Source organism: Pleuronectes platessa, chromosome 20 (genome assembly GCF_947347685.1).
Source record: "Pleuronectes platessa chromosome 20, fPlePla1.1, whole genome shotgun sequence".
NCBI lineage: Eukaryota > Metazoa > Chordata > Actinopteri > Pleuronectiformes > Pleuronectidae > Pleuronectes > Pleuronectes platessa.
The window spans coordinates 1,012,051-1,034,237 of NC_070645.1; the positions used below are offsets into that span (position 1 = coordinate 1,012,051).

The following is a 22,187-nucleotide window of genomic DNA, read 5'->3' on the forward strand; positions in this document are numbered from 1 at the left end:
TTGTTACATCCAGACTTGATAATGATAATTCCTTATTATCAGGCACCAGCAGTAAGTCGTTAAAGACTCTGCACTTTGTCCAAAATGCTGCAGCACGTGTCCTGACAAGAACCAAGAAAAGAGACCATTGTCAAATCTAGAATAAAATTTAAAATTCTACTCCTCACCTTCAAGTGCCTTGACAATATGGCACCATTTTACCTTAAAGAGCTTATGGTACCTTATCAATCAACTAGAGCACTGTTCTCCCAGATTCAGACTTACTTGCCATCCCTGAAGTCTATAAAAGTAGGAGCCAGAGCTTTCAGCTATCAAGCTCCTCTCCTGTGGAATCATCTCCCACTTTCAGTTTGAGAGGCGGACACTATCTGTACATTTAAGAGTAGCCTCAAAACCTTCCTTTACGATAAAGTTTATAGTTACAGCTGGTCCATGCTTGTCTTAGACCTGCTCTTAGTTATGCTGCTATAGGTCCAGAGCTTCTCTTCCCAGCTGCTCCTTCCTCTTCTCACTCCTTATCACATTAAAGAAATGAATATCTTATCAATACATGTTACTGACTTGACTTCTTCCCAGGAGTCCTTTTGCCTTATCGTCCGCAGATCCAGGGCCCGGCTAGGGGCCACATCGTGGATTATGCTGTTGGATCGCGTGTCAGAGATCGTGATAGTAATGGTGGATCCTGTATGGTGGATTCTGTATATAGCTAACTGATCGTGATAATAATGGCAGATCCTGTATCGTGTTGGCATCTGATAATGGTGGTGGACCATGATCGAGGTGGTCGACTGCTTGATATAAAATATTTCTCCTCAGATACTCGATCATTACCAACAATAATCCACCAATTCATTTACCTTCCATTATGCTACAAAGTGTTTATTCTAATCAATTCTGCAAATACCCTTATCTTTCTGATGTTCTCTGTTACACATGGCATCTATTAGGGCTGCTCGATTAATTGAAATTTAATCGTGATTACGATTATGAGGTCAAACGATCTCCAAACTACTATAAAAGATTATTTGGTATTTTTTTCAAAAGAGACGCGTATGCGCAATTTAGTCCTTCCCCCAAAGCATTCAGCGGCCCAGCTGACTGGCACTCACTCTCAAGCAGCTGTAAAGTGTAGGAGACAAGTGGTCTGTATGGTGAAAAAAAACAGCGTGAGTGGAAAAGCAGTGAGGGCAGCAGTACACCGGTCAGAGTGTTAGGGTTGCCACCATTAAGGGTTTGATTAACCGGGCACAGATATCCTGGTTTCACGGAGGAATAAGACACACAGCCATCATCGATGTTTATCTGAACTGGAAGTGATTCACTTTATTGCGCACGCTCCAGTCATTTAAAGAATGAAGCATAGACTTCAGAATAAGGGCACGTTAATAATCGTTTGAATAATCTTGATTTTGATATCTGGGAGAGGGATCCCTCACATGTGGCTCTCTTTGAGGTTTCTACGTTCTTTTTTCCCTAAAATGTTTTTTTTTGTAGTTTTTCCTTACTCTTATTGAGGGTTAAGGTCAGAGGATGAGGCACCTTGTTACAACCCTACGAGAAAAATTGTGATTTGTGAATATGGGCTATACAAATAAAATTTGATTGATTGATATGCTCCTTAGAATCATGAGTACTAAAACAGTTTCAAAGAATTTTATTGCAAATTAAACTACATTAATGAATTTATAATCCAACAAAAAATGAAATATAGTTGTGGATCAAGGTAAACCTGATCTTCCCCATTGGAAGATTAATCTGTCGTGCTTCATAGTTAGTGAGAATAAATTACAAGAGAACTGTTAGAATTGAGAAAGCACAACACAAAATTTTAAATGTTTAACAGTGTGTAGTTTAACAGTCAGTCCAGCAGCCATTATTTATCACAGTTCATGCAGCAACTCACATGAGTTCTGACGTCTATTTATGTTCTGCAGATTAAAAGTGTTAAAAAACATGTTAAACTACACAATTTAGCTCCAGCTACAACTCATTACTGCTCTGAAATATGTGGACATGGGCACCACTGGCTTTTGAGACTTGAACATTATGCACTTTACCTTCGGATGATGGAAGTTAACTGTGTTAGCAGCTAGTTCTCCGCCCAGTCAGGAGCTTGCTGTGGTCAGTATCCAGTGGGTGTTTTTACAGTCCTTGGGTTGAGAGGTCAGAGGTCAGACCCAGGTCGTCCTTTATGTCCAAATATGGTAACGTTCGGGTCAGCCTGACGCCAAATGGCCAAGATGGTGCTGATCAAATTCGAAATCTAGGCTTCAAAATGGAAGTTCCGCAAACAATTGGTGAGGTCACCTTAGGTTGTCACTTGATTACAGCCTTTACTGTTTAAGGGTGACTCTGCTGGCCCCCATTTAGCAGTGCCATCGCATCCAGGCACATTACTCTGCAGGTTAACTAGTGATTCTGCTCCTCTGGTCGTTTCTGAACATTCAGACATAGAACAGATTTTTATAAAAACCTGCTGAATTCATATTTAAGTTTTGGATAAATGGTGCATCGTTTCTTCTGCAACAATGAATTTATAACAATGCGTTGTGTCATAATCTGCGGGAAGATCTTGGCATGTGTGTGTGTGTGTGTGTGTGTCTGTTTTTCTCTGTCGCAACTGACGATCACATGTATTGAGTAAATAATCGATGGTATCGGATCATGAATCCGGATCTATCTCGTCACTTTAACAATGATGACCTGGCTGTGTACGTCACATCTCGCCTCACGTTGTGTGGCAGATGAAGTACCTGCACGCAAAATATTTTTTCAATGTGTTTAAAATACGTGTCTCCTAAACTCAAAAGTGAAGCAGGCAAACCCAAAATAAACTTCACAGACACACTCACATAACAAACCCACGTCACATCATGCGCCAGAACGCCTGTATGTTGGACACCGTTGATCAATGTAGTTGCTGCTGGACAGTTTTTGATATGAGCTTTACATCGTGGTAATGATGATTTACATTTCACACATTAATACTAACCACTGGGAATTTCAACGTGTTTAATCCTAAAACCGGTAACTGTTTCCTCTCTACTGCCAGCTGAAGCTCAGCAGAAGTTGGGTGATGCAGCAGGAGAATGACCCTAATTAATAAAGTAAAGCTACGACATGATTGGTTTAAAAAAAAAAAAGGAAAATACTCTAGGAGTGGTGTGGTCCGAGCGCAGACCTTAACCAAATAGAGTTGCTGTATAATAACCTTGACAGAGCCGTTTACCAGTCATCCTAAGAATATGGGTTAACTGAATCAGTTCCATTAGGGAAAGAATTTCAAAAATTACTCCATTTGCATGTTTTATCTGCAGCTCCAGTAAGTGCTTGCTTGAGGTTATTGCTGCCAAAGGCTGTTCGACCAGATATTAAATCAAATGGTTCAGTTCATTTCCACTGATCCAATGTTTGATGGATGTATTCAATAAAAACATGAACCATTTGAATTGTTTTTGTTAATAGGCTGAACACTTTGTGTTTGTGTGTACTTATGACTTAAATGCAGATCACATGACATTTTATGACCAATTAATGCAAAAAAAAGGTACTAAAATGGATTCACTTACTTTTTCTCGCCACTGTACATGTGACCTCTTGATTACCAATTTATCTACAAGATCCACACAGTGGTAGTTTAAACCCTTTTTTCAGCAGAATCTAGAACTTTGTAAAAATCTATACTTGAACTAGCAGAATTCTTAAAGACTACCAGTCAGTGAATGATTCTAGGTATCTCTGGGACCCAATAAAATGTTCATAAGAAATATGCAATTAAATACTGCCCTAGAAACTAATTATGAAAGAGAAGATTATATCGATTTATTTTAATGTGATAAGATCATGACAAATATTTTTTATGATTACATTCCTTAATGTTTGCATAAGTTTGAAATGTGATAGACAGTTTTTAATACTTTAAAAAAAGAATATCATAGTAGGGTTATATAGTAAACAAACTGTTTTGGTACACAGTAACAGAGTACATGATATGATGTCTCAATAAGCTACAAATAGGTTTTCGATATGCATGTAGAACATAAAAAAATAACGCCTCCGTTTACCATCTGGGACGACCAACACATTAAGAAACAATCTACCATCACCAAAACTGTTAAGAGTTAAAAGAAATACTGTCCAAACCATGAACATTTTATATCAAGACACATAATACAAAAAAGGGAAGCAAGTTTAGCTAGCTGAGCAAGCATTTATGGTCATTTTATGTCTGCTCTTCACTTGTTCTTGGCAGCCAGGGGTTTGCGGCTTATCTTCTTACTTTTATCATTGCTCTTCTTCGGAGGTTCTGGATTGGCTTGCATGTGTCTGCCATAGAGACTGAGAAGAGGAGAGGAGAGAAGATACATATTTCAGTATACACCAGCACATGTGGACAAGCCTGTATGATTAAACATCAAAGAGGAACACAGACTTTCTAAGCCTGCAATATTCATGATTATAGAAATCGGAACAAATGGATGATTTGGCTATTTAAAGGGACTACCAATTTACATTTATGTCCAAGATCAATTTAATCACTGGCATCTTTCCCCTTTCATACAAGGAGCTTCAATAAACGTCTCATATGAGACCAAACTTTGAGGAGTTTTTGGTTTGGCTTCTTGGTCATGTAGTTCTATAAAGAGATTTCAATCTAACAATGTATCACTGATGTACATTAGACATTGCTGCCATCAGATTAAAGTACAGGCTTTGAGAGAATCAGTGGGGACTTCCAGTGATCTGGTCGACTAAACATTGCATGACTTGTGTGTTATAAACACCACAGATGATGCTACTGTGATAGAACTTAGTGCTACTGTTGTCAATCTGCTCATATCTGTCTATCCGTCTGATTTTACTCACTGTTATTATGTAGTCTTATATGTTATTGTTCATTTGTTTAGCAAGGCTGGTTTTCAATTGACCTTGTTCACATGTCAGTCCTTGCTGGTGTCTGTATGTTTGTTTTACTTCAGTGAATCATCATTTTTTACTTTGCTGCTGCCCATGTATATCGTCTGTTTATCTCTATATTTTGCTTTCACTTTATTGATAATGTGTAAATCAAGATAATTGTTGAACATGTAACTTGTTATTGATTTTAGGCTGCCAACTTCACAACTAGACAGGGACTACAGATGAAAATGTTACTCTTGGCTTAGTGGAAATGCCCACTCACACCCAAGTATGCAGAAGATATGCTTCCTGTGTAAACAGAGGAATGTCAGATGGAGCAGCTCAACGATGCATCTGTCATGCGCTCCAAATGCACCCTGTTCAGGATTTTGTCCCCAAAGGTAGCCTGTGACAGACACTAAGGATCTTACAAACCCACAGTGCTGGAAAAATGCCCTTTCAAAAGGGCCCTTCTCACGAATCACCTCAGCTACCGAGCCCGCTGGGGGAACCCTCCGTTCGGGCGATGCTTTGTTGTTAATTAAAACAAAGCATCGCGAAGACCCACGGTGATGTTGACCCGGTGTGATTTCTGCCCAGTGCTCTGAATGTCAAAGTGAAGAAATTCAATGTAGTAACTGTTGGCACTCAAAACAGGTCAATCTGAGGAGGGCTGTTTAGACAAGGTAAAAAAGGTGCTGTTTTAAATGATCCTTGTGGTATTTTGACCAAAATATAGTACAGACATTTCATTAAGACCCAAAGGAACCACATCAAATGTGGTAAAATGGGAATAAAATGTCTCCGTTAAATAAAGTTTTGTTTAAACCAAATATTTAATAAATCTGATTGAATTTGTGCTCATTAAAAGATAAGAGTGATAAAGAGCTGAAATAATTAAAAATAGTACTTTTTAAATAATGATTTAAAAATGTTCCTGGCACAAAAGGGTGAATGAGTGTCTACATCCGTTACACCAGCCTATCCTGGAGTGTCCTTGGGAAAGATGTTGAACCACAAATAGCCCCTCATAGATGTACAGCACTAAGTGGAAGTCACTTTGGATAAAAGAGTCAGCTAAATGACATGCAATATGCTGCTTCCTCTAAATGGGCCACTTCCTCCTATTGAGCGAATTAAGGCTCGAAATGCGGTAATATATTTTTTCATTGTTGCATCTGTCATGGGATAGAAGCGTCATCATGCCCCCAATTGCTTGCAGTGAATCCAGCTGGGGACCCCCTGCTGTGTTCTCACATTGACTTCTCCTAGACTTCTACAGACTTTATACCAGGAGTTGAGGCAGATATAGTTAGCAGAAACGGCGGTGCATATCACTCTGACATTTGTGTTTACACATGCACCTTCTCCGGAGAAAATCTGAAAAACTTCGGAGTCCAGTACATGTTTAAAAGCAGCTTATGTCTTGGGTAAGCCTCTACTACCTTGCACACCTGGATTTTGTAAATCCTTGTTCATCCCATTCTCATTCACAGGCCCTCTGCAGATATCATCATGATTGGGAGCATATTTGAAAAACTTCATGTCCCTTAACCGATGATTTATGGGGTTATAGTCTAGGCTTTGGCTGGACTAATAAGGGATTTATCCTAAAGTCACTTCTGCTGCCACCGATATGCTTTCACCCTCATGCTTTACTGTCGGAAATGGTATTAGCCAGCTGATGAGCTGTGCCTGGTGCTCACCAGACATCAGTTTAGAGCTCTTCCCAAAGGGTTACATTTGTGTCTCCTCAGACCAGAGTATCTAATGCCTCATGCTCTAAGAGTTTGGCTTGACAGCAAACCTTAGGTAGAGACCTAGTCGTTCACTCACTTTTTTCATCTCAGAATTATTGACTCCCTTGTGCTTTTAGAAACATCGGGGCTGATATATACCGTTGCCCTAATCTATATTACATGAAAAAAAATGACATAGGCGATCCAGCCAGTTCACCGCAGGACTTGTAGTTATCTGAACAAATGCAGATGTCATAGTCAGTGTGTGTTTTTTTGTGTGTGTGAGAATGCAAGTGCATGTGTGTGGGCGCGGCACTTACTACTTGTAAGTCTCTGAGCGAACATATTCAAAGACATGAGAGACACCCAGCTGGAACTGGTCAGCAATAGGAGTGACCCAGGGATTATTCTCTGCTTTAAACACCTGTTTAGGACCAGTCAAATCCAGATTACCTGCAAACAGAGAGACACACAGAAATACAAACATTAGCCGATATAATTCGCCAGTAGCCAGTGCAGCGTCTACACATACGCACACGGGATAGGAAAACTTAAGCGGTACTTGGTGCTACATGCACAGAATATTATTTCAAATATGTAAATCGCTCAGATCTGCTATTTATCTAATATCTGAGTTCTTATATAACGGTTATGTCTCATTAGCACAAACAACACTGCTGGTTTAATGCGGATGATAAACTGGATCCATAATCTGGCTTTAATTCACCACCTCACGTCTGCATTACCAGTTTACTGTCTACAAAATGTTGGTACGAGTCAGAGTTAGCGTACAATTGTGCATATTCTCCAATCATGTTTTGTGAGAGGTGGGGTGTGCATCTTTCAGTTCCTGTTTTGTGCATTTGCAATGGTTGTAAATTATGCCTCCTGGTCATGATGTGGTCTTGTGTTGGCCTTCTCGCCACGCCATGGCAACTCAATCTGCCACTGTATGTTGATCTCACTGCACAAATCCGCAAATGAGGGAAGAGAGGAAATAAAGAAACCATGCGACAAGGGCGTGACTCTGCTGCTCACTTCTCTCTCTCACTCTCCCTCTTACTCTCTCACACAGACTCAGTAGACTTCTTTGACCCGCCACAGTTTAAACATTGATTTGTTTGAATGACGCCACAATATTAAAACTGATCAATACAATAAGGATCCATATTATTAGTTGTGAAAGTGGTTTAAAGTGCACTGTTGCTTTAAGAAAGCACAGTTGCAAGAGCCAATGGGAAACCAGGTAGTTCTCCTGCTCCAAAAAACGGCAGGTGGAAGACAGGGAGACGGAGAAAAGAGACTCTGGTTTGCAAACAGTGAACTAAAGTTACTAGAAAACCTGGATTTGGACGGTTATTAACTTTTATTTTATTTTCTAAAAGTGTTCTGTCTACGTCGGTAGGCTGTGTTTTTTTTTTGGACATTTGAAAAGTGATTTAGACTGACTGAAAGATAGCGAGGAGCTTAGCATCCATGCTAGCATCGTAGCTTCATGCGTGCAGTGGAATAGATGGCGAACCAACCGAGCGAGTGACACACCCTTGCCAGCGCGTGACCTCACGGGACGGAGTCCTGTTCATCGGAGGACAGCACGTGTTTTTTCTGGAATTTACGGACTGCAGGACGTGGCCGTAAGAAAGATCGTCTGAACTTGTTAATACACACTAAACTGGATTTACATCACAAGATTCACCGTATGATTAGAATGTGTTTTTTGTAAATATTATACTTGATATTGATTATATTGCATTGAATGAATATTATTTTTTCCTTGTGTTAGTTGTATTGCAAATGTGTTATATGTTGCCTGTGAATCATTCTATCTAAAACTACTTTTTCTATTCTTATATAAAAGTCCGGCATTGCAACTTATTCTATGGTCTCTGGTGTGTTCATTATATTTATGTTTAACTATTTTACTGCTCCCACGAAACTTAGACTCTGGTCCTGTTTCCAACTTAACTGCAACTAGCAGTAAGTGTTACACTATGTTTTCACATCATCAATCTAATTGTATTTGTATAGCCCATGTGTGACATCCTCTGCCCTTAACCCTCAACAAGAGTAAGGAAAAACTAAAAAAAAAAAACTTTTAACAGGGTAAAAAGATTGTATGAACCTCAGAGAGAGCCACATGTGAGGACCCCTCTCCCAGATGGACAGAAGTAAAATAGATGCCACGTGTAATGGAGATCATCAGAAAGATAAGAGTATTTGCAGCATTGGTGAGAATAAACTTTTTGAAGCATAAGGGAAGGTAAATTAATTGATGGATTATTAAGACTGGCTGGATGTGCAGCAAATCCAGGGGTGTTGTTTGGTTGCCTGGTTCATGGGGCTGAAATAGGTGATAGACATTTTGTCCTCACCTACTATATAAATTGTCTAGAGATCATTAAAGGTGTATAGATGGCTGGGAAAAGTATTGCATTTACTCCCTCTTATAACATGGCCCTTTATAGTCTGTATGGTCTGTTCTTATTTTCTGCATTTCTGAGGACAGCAGGGTGTCGTGCAATTGGTAGGGTTACTCTCTTTCCTGCCATATTTCTTCTTTGGTGGTCTCCTACCACCCATTGTGATTGTGATCAATAGGCCTGGATTAGAGTGCATGGTCTTCTGTACATGGCAGCTCCTCGTAATCATCCATGTCGTGGCTTTGTAGGTGTGGTGCTGTTTGTGGTGGCAGCAAATGTCTCATCTGGCCTGTGTCAAAGATGTTATGGTTGTCCAGATGTGTGGGGATCGATGTCTGGTTGAATGCACAATGAGGTCTTCATTGCCATAACAATTGTACATTTTAGTCTTCAGTAAGTGTGAAACCATCTTGAACGACAATGAAAAAAATCTTGGTAGCATTTGGAAGCTAATCACTGTGACAATAAACTAGTTACAATAAACTAGTTAAATTAAGGTACAATTCATTCACAATAACACCGGCTAGCTATGGGTATTTGCGGAGGGTATTTGCATTTGGACTGTACTACACATACTGATACTATAGCAGTCGGACCTACATATGCATGTGTGCATGCACATGCATACTGTATCTGTGTGTGTGTGCTCATGTGTTGTCAGTACCAAGTTCAGGGGGAAGGACGGTGAGTCTGTTGCCCTGGATGTGAAGCTCTTTGAGTAGGGCCAACTCCCCAATCTCCTTAGGCAATGAGGTCAGATCATTATCCCTCAGACTCAGCTGGAAAAAGGAAAAAAAAATAGAAGCAAAAAACGACACATATGAAACATGAATTATCATCATGCATCATGAATTTGTTAAAGGCACATACAGTACAAACACATTTTGACTCAATTAACCACTGAGTTACTTTTTAACTCATGATAAAATCTAAATCCATTGATTTTTCCTGTTATCCCGAGCACCGAATGGTGAGAGGCCCTATTGAAATTGAAATGATTATTATTATTATTAGGGCCCGAGCACCTCCGGTGGGAGGCCCTATTGAAATTGAAAGGATTAGTGATGAAAATGTACGTATTCTGGAGTATTTGGAAATGGGCGTGGCAAAATGGCTCAACAGCGCCACCTACGGAGAAGCCCCTCATTTACGGAGAGCCCCTCATTTAGCATTCACTGATCCTCAGGAAAATGAAGACAGTTGTGTATCATGACCAGATGCACTGTGACTTTTCATAATGCGCATTATTAATGGCGTGGCATCAAAGTTCATAAGCTCGCCATGACACACGAAATCGCTGTAACTTCCGTGTTCATGGGTCCATCTCCCTCAAACTTTGTGTGTGTATGAACAGCCCCCCCCATGAAGATATTCATATGGTTTTAAGGAATGGGCGCGGCATAATAACTGACTAGCACCCCCTAAAGGGCAGCCCCGGCACTATGATTTGTCTAAATCTACAAAAATCGATAGGGACATGTGTCTTTTCATGACAAAGAAATAGGTCTCTTGAACAGATATGCTTAACAATACAGGAAGCCCGCCATCTTGGATTTGGTGGCCATTTTGGCCATATTCCACACTTTCACTTGGATGTACTTGTCGTAGAGCTTTCATCAGATCAACTTCAAATTCAGATGAGTGTCATCACAACAAGATTGAGATAAAAAGTGTTTCAGGGATATATTTTTCGTCACACCGTGTGACTGTGGTGTGGCGTAGAAGTTTGGTTACACGCCATCAAAACACAAGCATCTGTATCTCGAACATACATGGTCCAAACTAGACATGTAAGCAAGAGTTCCGGCCTGATGACATCTACACAGCAATTATGACTTGAAATCACAGCGCCCCCTGGTGGCAACATGAAGTGACATGTTTTATACTTTGATGAACTGCTCCTGGCTGCTTTACAATAAACAGCTCAAATGAGCTCAGTCAAGTCATTGGATCAAGGTCAGAATTGTGACATTTCCTCAAACCCTGTAAACATTGAGGTGCGGCGAAGGATCATCCTTCGCCAAAGGACACGATGTTTTCATAAGTCCACTCTGCATTGTCCTATCACTACCAAACTTCTGTCACATGATTAGAGTAAAAGCCTGAACAGCTCTATGTGTCTCTATAGCTCTATACTGATTCGCCAGGAAACAGGAAGTACTTTGTTAATCCACTCTGCATTATCCAACCGGCTCCAAACTACTGACCTATGATCACAATCCTGATCTGAACAGCTCCATATATAAATATTAGTTCAGGGTCATAGCGCCACCTACTGATCAGTGTGAAAATTAAGTTGTGTTAACATTGTCCAATTGACACAAAATTGCTCACGCTACATCAGAGCGCCTACATGAACAGATCTATATGTCTGTGCGTAATAATAGTGATTGCGCCACCTACTGGCAAACCTACTGCCGCAGGGCATAAAATGGATGCAACGTGGAGACATGCGCTTGGTCATCGATCGCTCTCTCCACCGACCGCAACAGGCTTCAACGTGCGGGTGCTCGGGCCCGCCAGTGCTACAACGTAGCCCTAGTTTTCTTGTAGTTTTATCTTAAATTAGTGTCAATTCAGTTTCAGTAGCAATAATGTGAGCAAAATAATGTAGTAGAGTCCAAACATGGATTTCCTTAAAATCCTCACAACAGCTCTGGCACTTGAAAACTCAACATGAGAATTATAACCAGATAATTACAAAAATCAGGGCCAGGAGGGACAGAAATAATCAATATGCTGAACAAAACTCCACTTGAAATGGTAATATGATTGAAGATCAATATGTAGTCGTCAGTGCAAATCTTGATGGCCACAAACACATATGGCTTATATATGGCTATAGTATGCATGACTGTCCAAGCAATGGATTGTTTCCTTGCTGTTGAGTTCCACCCAGTGTTAATTTCGTTGACGAAAACTATAACGAAAAATAATCGTTAACGACCCTTTTCCCATGACGAAGACGAGACAAAGACTTAACGAAAACGGATCTTTGAAAATAAAAACTATGACTAAATCTATTTTAACTTTCGTTGACGAGACGAGACGAGACAAAATGTTGGTGGTTGACTAAGTCACAATTTTTAAAACATCATCGTATCAGGCCGTCATGAAGTATCATTAGCGGGCGAGTGAGTCTGTGTGTGTGCGCCTGTGCGCTCCCAGATAGCGCACCGGTCCGTAGCTCCGCCCCGCGCACTCGCTCAGGGAGACACAGTGAAAGCAGAGCTCGTTCTCGTGGAGCAGCCGCTCAGTGACTGACTGCTTCTTAACTATGGAACCAGTGAAAACACTGAGTTTCTCTGGTCTCAGCTGCTCAGAGATCAGCGCCGCAGCTTCTTGATCAGAGCAGAAGCTGCAGTTGGTTTGAACTTTTTGTTTTCACATTTAAAACTAAATATATATTTTTATTATTTTTAAGCTATTAGGCTGCAGCTATATGTTTTTACAGAAAAGGCGTTTAATGTGGCTATTAAATGTGACTAAAACTAGACTAAAATGTAATTCGTTTTCGTCGACTAAATCTAGACTAAAACTAAGAAGGATAAAAATGACTAAAACTGATTTTCATTTTCGTCAAAAGACTAAATCAAAAATAGCTGCCAAAATTAACACTGGTTCCACCCTTTTGAGTTCTGTCAACAATAACTTACTATTTGCAACTTGGTCAGCTTCCCGATGTCAGCAGGCAGGACCTCAAAGTCGTTGTCACTCAGATAGAGAGCACGAAGAGTGGCTGAAAAACAAATATTTCTGTGAGAGCGAGAGAGAGAGAGAGAGTGAGAGAGAGAGAGAGAGAGAGTGTAGGCACTATCTGAACTGGAGTCTGAGCAATACCACCTGTCAAACCCAATTAATGACAGTGCCGGGTTTGATGGGCACGTTTGTCACACAGGGACTTTACATGTGGGTAACCCTCCTACACATTTTAGTTATAGTTTACATATATTTGCTTACTAATTTAGTTTACCTTTTTGACCTTATTTATTTTACATTCAGATTAGTTGACAGAACATTGCTTCCTGTTTGTAGTGTGCACAATTAGTTATCTTATATACAGTCATACTTAAGGTGTATCATTAAGATTACCTTAAGCTATAATTTTCCTCAGATACCAGCTTTTAATATAAAACTATATTGTTACCAGTGAGGGTGGCGCTTCTTGCTGCTGCAGTAGGAGGGACATCTCATCATGCTGAAGCAAAAGGATGCACTCACTGAAGCTGGGCATTAAATACAGGAAGTGGATAGTAGGACTGTACCATCCTTGTGCTTGCCAAATTGTAGGGAAGGGTGATTTGTGTTTATAATGTAGGATTTGTTTATTTCTTTAGAATATATTAGTTTTCTGTGACTTGGCTTTGGTTCATTGGTTTAATGATTATGCCGACTTCACTGTTCTTTTGTCATTTGTAGTTTAGCTATTAGTGTTTCACTTTGCCTTAGCCCCTTTTGTTTTTTAGATGGCCTAATCAGTCATTATATATGTTCCCATTTGTTATCAGCTGGTTAGGTCTGTTTTTACTTTGTTTAGGTTAGTTATGTTTGGTAGAAATTTACAAAGTTAAGTTCTGTTCTGTGGATCTCTTATGGGCCCATAACTTTTGTTCATTTTTAGGGAAATAATAAATATGTTTATCATCCTACTCTGTTAGAAAACTTAAGTTTGTACGGTTTGGTTCAGTGGGTATCCTTGTAACAAGGCGAGAAGCTTGATATAGTGACACGATGGATCAGTGTTATGTTATCCATAACTCCGAATCGAGTACAGGTGTGTCGGAATAAAGACCATTCGTGAATAGGCAAAGATGATAATAATAATGATAATAACTATAACAATGGCCAAGTCGCACCAGAATTTTCGTCAGTGGGATCCCTTTTCATCTGTACTCCTGTAGGGGAGAGGCGGTGGACTACGGGAGAGGCGGTGGACTAGTGGCAGAAAGTTGGACTGTGGGCCGGAAATCCGACGGAGTGACAACAAAATCAACATACCTGGACGGACAACACCTGGACAACACCTGGACAACACCTGGATCTGTTCCACACTGTCAAAGTGCCTACCCCACCCCACTGTCTAAGTGCCCCTGAGCAATGCACCTTACTCCCCTAACACTTGTTTCAATCATGAACTGAACCCTGGCTCCAAACTTTCTCCAGAGTTCGTTCAGCCAGTACAAACTCCAGATACGCCCCTGTGAGAATACAACAGTAGCTCCTATGGAGGATACACCACCAGCGAGTGGGTCGATTATGTTTCTAACACACAGCAAATGAAAAAAAACAACTATATATCTTGATAAAGAAGAGGGCCATACACGTAGAAAACACTGAATGATATTTCAAGAGAACTTTGGGTGATAACGACCGGCGCTGTGTACTTACTGAGATAGAAGAAATTTCCAGGTAGTGAGCTCTGATTCAGGTTGTTGTAGGTAACGTCCAACACTTCCAGAGCTGGCAGTGAACCAAATCCTCTCGGCAAACCGCTGAGACGGTTCATGCTGTACTTACAAACACACACATGCCAAACATTCATTTCATACACAAACCAACCACAAAAATATTGTCTTTCATTTGAACCATTTGCTTCTCAACTGTTTACCTGAGGGCCATTGGATGACTGACCATATAATTGACACTGGTTCACTTAAATCACAATGACAACTTTTGCTGCAACTCTAACCTGCTGCAAAGAAGGGTAAATTCAAGGTTCAGATCAAAACCAGTCAATGGCGAATCAGATTAGTGAAAAAAAAAAAGTAATTATTAAATAGGATTCTGACAGGAACAAAACTTTTTATAGCGAATTGAGCAAGATATTTTTATGAATAGTTGGAATCGTTTTGCTATTCAAGGCTTTTTATGCATTTAATTGTTTTAAAACAGCTTTAATTAAATAGAGGGAGAGATTATTACACTGAATAAAGTGTGGAATGTAAAGCCAAGGCTTACTGAGACAGTTGAGAATCTGCTTCATAGTACAGGTTCTCTATCATGGCCTGAACACAGACATCTTCATTCCATCGATACACTCACTTAATCGAAATAATCATGTCATTTTATCTGTGATAATAAATGACCGAGATATATTATGTTATTAATGACAAAGATAATTTTCAAACTATTTGAATACAGGAAATTGACAAAATTATCATCTTTGGTTTATACATATCAACAGTCTTTGTATCATTGCATTTGATATCATATTCACCACCACACACCGTAGGTATGCACTTACACACAGGACCAATGACATTGTGAGGATTAATAGTTGAGTGTAGGTGTTTGTGAATCACGGTATAATTACACCACAAAAACCCTGACGGGAGTAGAATTTATATTCTGAGTGACTTCCAGGTTCTAGCCCGCATATTTACAAATTCCCTGGCATCTGTCTACTTCAGAGCAATGGCGATTGTTACAAGCGGATCATTCATGTTGTAGTTGGAGGTGATAGATGTTCATTTCAGTTTTCTTGAAGAACTCGATGAAGAAAAGAAAGACATTATCCAAGGTTCGTTTCTTCAAATCAATTAAAAAAGGGCAGCGACTCTGCCAGAAATGCGATGCTAAAAGGCTGACCAATCACAGCTCTTACGGTTTGCGTCGGCTCAATGCTTAATTACATTTTTGGGGAGGTGCACATCTGGGTACGGCGTAGTGGTCTGCGTTGGTTACACGTCTACGTGCAGGAGCTGCTTGTAGGTCTCAAGCAGCTCCTTACTAAAGTGCGCAAGGTTACCAGTATAAGCAATATTGTTATCGATGATTATTTTTTTCTTCTCCGTCTGTGACACCCGGAGAGTGTTCGTGCCCCCATGGGACTAATTGATTATGTAACATAAAATATTCTTGTATATCATTTTCCGGAAAAAAAGAAAATTACAATAACAAACACCAAAAAATATACTCTCAGAGAAAGTGCACTTTTTTATTTTTTACATAGGTTTGTTGGCCACCTTTAAATTGAGTAGTAGAGGGAGCACACAAAGAGGGAAGTATGGTAGAAATACAACAACTCATTACAACAGATAACTATGCCGTATTTAGTGCACACCCTTGGCATCTACCAGACAGGCCAGACCTGTAATACAATGTTCAATGTTTAACCCACCAATATGCGGTTATTAATTATTTAAGGGTCCTCGCAGTGGTCACTGCTTTGGCCAAAAATCAGAGGCCAAGTTTAAATAACTGGGTGATGGTAGGCTTTAAAAGTTCAGGATAAGTCTCCGGGTAGAAAAAATGCTGTGATGGCTTTGAAATAACATCTGGGCGACATTTTTTTCCTGGTAGTATTCAGCCTTCAACTGAACCTGGACACTACCTCTCACACTGAGAAAACAGAGCGGGCGGATCAAAATGGCCCTGGGGGAGACTACCTACATCACCTTGATGCTGGAGGTGACCCTGTGCAATCTCAATCAAGTCCCTGTATCTTTTGTCTTTTTTTTGTTTTTTTATAAATTGGAGAGGTCTTGTTGTAAAAACTCGAGACCTTTTGTGTCGTTCGTCTGTTTGTCTTCAATCTCTTTATGATGCTGTTTCAGATCATGGCTGACAGTGATGTTTTTAATCTAAGGCTTGGATTCTGTTGATTAGTTTTTTCCATTTCTTCATAAAACCAGATTTGTAAGTGTCAGTGTTTGCCAAAAATAAGTCCGGGTTAGCCATGGCCGATGCTGGCGGCTTGGTATTTCTAGTTAAAACGTGTTGATTTTCAAATTAGCAGCAAGAGTTGTTTCCTTTCTTTAGTTGGTCAGGGTAAGGAATTAAGGGCATTATTCAGGAGATTCAATGCATCCAATTGCTACGCAGCCATCTTGGAACCCCTTAGATTCAGTTTCCTAGTTTAATCTGACATTGCTCATGATTGAGCCAAATTTTCCAACTGCCAGACATTATCAGCGTGGCATCTATTGCACTTCTGTACCCCTGGAGCCAGGTATCTGACCTTGCACCTGCAGAGGAATCCTTGCAACTGTACATGACTGGATGTCATCTATGTACTTGGATAAACCGCTGAGGTTCCCTAGGCACATTGTTTCGATCACCCTGATGCCAAACATCCTCCTGGTCTCAAAAGTAACTAAAAACATCTTGTTGAAACTGACAGTCCCATAGAAAGATCATATGGAGGAATCCCACAGGAAGAGGAATGCCAGATGCAGAAATTTTGCAAGCCAGCAGTGCACTGGTATCACCAAGATGCAGGGGAGCAGAGCCATCACAGACACAGTAGAGAAAACCTTCAGATGGCTCTGAATCAGGAGAGGACATCCTTGAGAAGGAGCATATGTCACCTGCACACAAGTCAGTACATTACTTATGATGTGTTCAGGAGCACGATAGAGATGTATTCTATAAAAGAGAACCCCCTCAAGCACAAGGTATCTCTTTAAGATAGGAGTAGCAATGCAGCTAAGTAAACCTGCAATCTTAAATTAATTTATGTCGTGTCCTCACCTTTTGTCAACACAGTCAGATAATTCATTAAAATGTAATAAAATCAGGCAATATTAGGGGCAGCGGTCGCCGTGAAGTTTCCATTTTCACATTCCACCTATGCAGAGTGCATTCATGGCAGACAGTCAGATAGGTTTTAAAATAATCTTAATGTTAATATTTTCTGTGTCACAACCATGATATGACAACACCATCCTTCTTCTTGCCTCAGAAATTGTTTAGAATGTTTAGATCATTTTATTCTCCTGATGTAGGTTTTTCATGTAGAACAAAGCTGAAAAGAAAATGGCCGCTACATAAACACCATTTGTTTTGTGAACAAAATGACAATTATGTCAACACAGCCAGATGTCATCAGCATTATCTGCTTTCGTGAATTGATGGTCATCAACTCTATCAGGGTTTAGTTGAGGGAACATAGTGCTTACACACACATAATGGTGAAGATACATAGACACACTTTATAGGTCAAGCATAAAGTATATATAATATATATATATGTATAATATTTGTGGTTTTGGTGTCTGATGGTGTTGGCAAGGCAAAAAGCACATTTTGTTAAAAAATATAAAAGTTGGGAGGTTGTATCAAAGCATAGCTCAGTAGTTTAGTATATGGTAGATACAACCATGTAGTTTATTTTTCTGAGCTTCAGGTTTAATTTTTTCAAAATTGGATCCAATTTTGTATCAAGAATCAGTGAAATACAACTGCTGGAGACTATGTATAAAGTGGGTAAGGCGCAACTGGTAAATTATTTTACTGGTCTGAATATACAAATATAATATACTGTCCTGCATTTCCACTTGCAGGAAACATAGAATACTTCATTGAAATACAGAGTGATTTAGTCCATATTTGACACTGAGTAGGTGATGGGTCAATAAGAAATAATTGGAGCATATTGTGTACCTGACTGAAAGGGGCTTTCATGTCGGATACCTCCTTCAGTCTGTGTGCTTCAGCTGAAGTGAAGGGGAAACTTGAGTTACTATAAGGAAAACTGCTGGTTAGCAGGTTGGTTTAATGACGTATAGGAAACGATCTGAGTTTTAACTCACCCCTTTTCTGAAACAGATGGAGAATTATTTAGGGCCAAAATTCAAATGTATTAGGCTTCAGCTTGACACTGTGATTGCTAGGAGTATGCGATGTAAAGTAAACTTATCTCTCTCTCAAGCTGTGTGGCCCTATTCATAATTAGCAACATGAAAATGGAGTGATCACAGGCACAAGTGGACAGCTCATACCTGGTATTAGAATGTGTCTTCAAATGGATCTCACATGACCACTTGCATCCCCACTCTATGTACAAATAAACACATACATTATTTCCATTAGCAAAGACCAAATGTGTTGTTGCATTTACCAGTGGGAGGCAGCAATGCACTTACTGCGCCTAGACTGCCGGAAATGAAAAGGAATAGAAGTAGAAATAAAAACGATAAAGACTGGGTCTTTTCTTGGTATATTACAGGCAAACAAAATCATGTCTCTATGGGCTTCTTGAAATATCAGACATTGTGGAATGTGATTAGCCATCTTCACAATTTGATAACCAACTGCTGTTGTAAAAATAAGTACGTAATTCTGCTTATGCAGAGGATGTCAGTTAAGTAGGCAGTCCTTTAATGTGGCCCAGGACACATTTGCAACACAGACCACTGCATCATCTCTGGGATGAGGTCTCAAGGCCTCTTCATCATAGCTGTCCACTCTTAAACTGATCACTCAAGATGGATATTTAATATTGTAATATACATTTTTAAGACCACTGACATCATTACATACACAATTATATCTGGCAATTTTGACATGTGCAAATCAAAAATTCACAGTTCACTGAACTTAATCTGTAACATCTCCTGCCACACCTTTTGAGTGTTGTTATTGGTGGCCTGCACGCGAAAACTTTTAGAACCAATACGAACAACCCAACAATCTTGCACAATTCACACAGTGGCCAGTGTAGAGCTGTCAGAAGACAATTCAGACAAGCTATATTGTTTGAGGTATTCCCTTTATCTAAACACATTGTAGGTTTTGGTCTTTTCTATTGAAAGTGAGAAAAGTAAAGAATAATAAGAAACTTTTTCAACTGTCAGATCCCAACTTTACTCTACACCTACAATACAACAAGCAAGAATGAGCTATAAGTTCTATTTCAATTTCATTATGTGAGACAAGTCCACTGACAAATGACAAATGCAAACAACCGAAAGGAAAAGACACATATGATGGAAAGTGAATGCACAGAGTAAATACCAGTATGAGGCATACACTAGTCAGATGATGTTTGTTTGTGGATCAATACACACCAAGGCTGGCCACCTAATCCCTTTGTCTTCAAAATATCCTGCTTGTACACTAAAACCACTTCCACATCATTTTGTAGTTGGATCTGATTATATCTTGTGTTATACACAAATGAATAACTCTTCATTTTGGGTGTCCATGGGGAGAGACACCGCAGAGAGAGTAGAGCTTGTTGCGTGAATAAAAGAGTGGAACATACCCGAGGTTGAGGTGTTTCAACTTCTGAAGACTGCTGATCTGAGTTGGCAGCTCTTCAATCTGGTTGTTGAACATGTTTAAAACCTCAAGGTTCTTCAGCTCAGAAATGTTAGCAGGGACCGCTGGAAAACACCGTCACAGAGTTGAGAAATAACAAGCAAGACAGACACACAAACAGTCCTATTTCCTGACAAACATGTAATTATCATTAGCTGCAATCTTTTGACAGACCACATGTAAGTAATAATAACATTAGGTGCTGTATTGGCCCAGCTTCTACGGGTTGACATTGGAAGAGCAAACATTGCAGCCTCTCCATTTATGACCAACTACAGTTTATTCAACCAAGGTTTGTGGCAGCAGAGAGGGACAAAGATCACAGGGCTGATTACAGGAGCATTTTCAGGCTAAGAACAGAGAAACACTGGGAGGTGGAGGATAAGGATAGACCAGGCACTGACCTGAATGCTCCCAGGAGGATGAGTATTAGAGAACTAAGATCTGGACTGACTCATACTATAGCAGTTGGACCAACATATGCGCATGTTTGTGTAAAATAATGACAGTCAGATCAGGACTATGAATAAACAGTTAGATGTGTGCAATCTGTTCAGCTTCTGCAGCACATTAAAAACACATCTGAAAATAAAAGTAACTGAATCAGCAAGCACTGATTAAAGGGATCCATCTATCAAGAGAAAAAAAATTCGAAGTCCTAAGAACACCACGCCAATCCTTTAGATTTTTTTCAGAGGGTAGAGATGAAAACAGGTTTATTAATACACCTTCTGAATCTGTTTCTATAGATAATCATTTTTGTGTAGTCAATTGTAGCTGTATCTAATCGTTTGTCTGTTATTTTACTTATTTACCAGGAAAGCAGAGCTTGTAGTGAAAAAGGAATTTATTAATGTATCTAACTGTATAGTATAATTATAGATTTTTTATAATTATCCTTCCCATTCTATATTTGAATGCCATGCAAATTATGTTGACACACAACTAGTTGTATTCTTCTCTGAAGTTTTCATCAAACAAGTACACAAATTTTAGTATGAAGTGAGTTGATCGATCAGGAGTGATCTCTGCTGGTTGAAAATATCATTGAATCACTTTATTGCATGACCTCTTTCTGAAAAGCCATTACGCAAACACTCTCCGCTTTATATGAAATACAAAAACTATGACATAAGGACATGAGCTGCCCTAACTACAACATAAACAAATGTGACTGTCACAGCCTGGGACTGTAGTAAACCAATCGAACTATATGAACCTTATAGTCTCGAACTGGAGGGGGGAGCTTACCTGTCAGCTTGTTGTGGCTGAGGACCAGCTGAGTGATATTGGACAAAGTAACTGAAAAAAAGTGGGACATCAAGTTAATACAGCACTGAATTGCACCTCTGATGAACACTTCCGCTTGATTACTCGTTTATCTTGATGGTATGGAGTACTTTAATTAGGAATACGATATCATTATAATAGACTCAACCAGTATTTGAAAGAGCAGGAACACATTTATATTTAGAAGACATTCACTTACACAGCCCTGGGATGTCCAGCATGCTCGAAATACCTCTGTCGCACATCTCCACTTCTGGGAGGTTCTTGTCCCGACTCTCCTCCACTATCTTCTTCAAAGACTTGGACATTTTTCCGCAACACGCGTGATGTCGGAAAATCCGTTCTTCGCACACGTAAAGTACTGCGCCGTCTTAACGTGTAGAAAGAGTACAGAAAAAGACAAATATTATCTCACATACTCTACATAGACCATTCGTATGACGCTCACACCCTACCGGAAGTAAGACCGAGAGCCACTCTTCCATATTAGGATACTTCCTGTTCCTCGACGTGCTCAGCCCAATGATTGTATAAAAAATGTTCAGCTGCATCTTCTCGTCATACAGACAGCTCGTCTCAAGGTCTGGCCTGAACAAATCCAACAAACTGCAACTCCAAATTACTGAATTTGAGTATATGACTCAGCGTTACAGTTTGAAGTGCAGATTGCTTTCAGCTACTCAATTTTACTTTGTGTTTCTCAGTTTATAGAGTTTGGCCATTACGGTAAACGTCCCCGAGGCGGAGCTTATCTGTGGTGTGGCTGTGCTGATCTCTTATTGGTCCGATACACTGT

The 22,187-nt window shown here is 39.8% G+C and overlaps 1 protein-coding gene across 1 annotated transcript; it reads right to left on the minus strand.

Moving 5' to 3' along the window:
* Positions 1–3,797: 3,797 nt before the first annotated feature.
* rsu1 (Ras suppressor protein 1) lies at positions 3,798–21,874 on the minus strand. Its single transcript, XM_053413075.1, has 8 exons — positions 21,591–21,874; positions 21,353–21,403; positions 20,046–20,166; positions 14,447–14,565; positions 12,715–12,797; positions 9,723–9,837; positions 6,959–7,091; positions 3,798–4,338 (listed from the first exon to the last, which is right to left on the minus strand). The coding sequence occupies exons 1-8, from the start codon at positions 21,697–21,699 to the stop codon at positions 4,236–4,238; spliced, it is 834 nt and encodes a 277-aa protein (XP_053269050.1). The 5' UTR covers positions 21,700–21,874; the 3' UTR covers positions 3,798–4,235.
* Positions 21,875–22,187: the final 313 nt, after the last annotated feature.

What these genes read in the sequence shown, in the direction of transcription:
- rsu1 (XM_053413075.1), bottom strand. Translation starts at nt 21,699, where the DNA reads ATGTCCAAGTCTTTGAAGAAGATAGTGGAGGAGAGTCGGGACAAGAAC. An exon ending in TGGAAATTTCTTCTATCTCA is followed by an intron (nt 12,798 to 14,446) that starts GTAAGTACACAG and finishes TTTGTTTTTCAG; the next exon opens with CCACTCTTCGTGCTCTCTAT. An exon ending in CGTCCTTCCCCCTGAACTTG is followed by an intron (nt 7,092 to 9,722) that starts GTACTGACAACA and finishes CTCTGTTTGCAG; the next exon opens with GTAATCTGGATTTGACTGGT.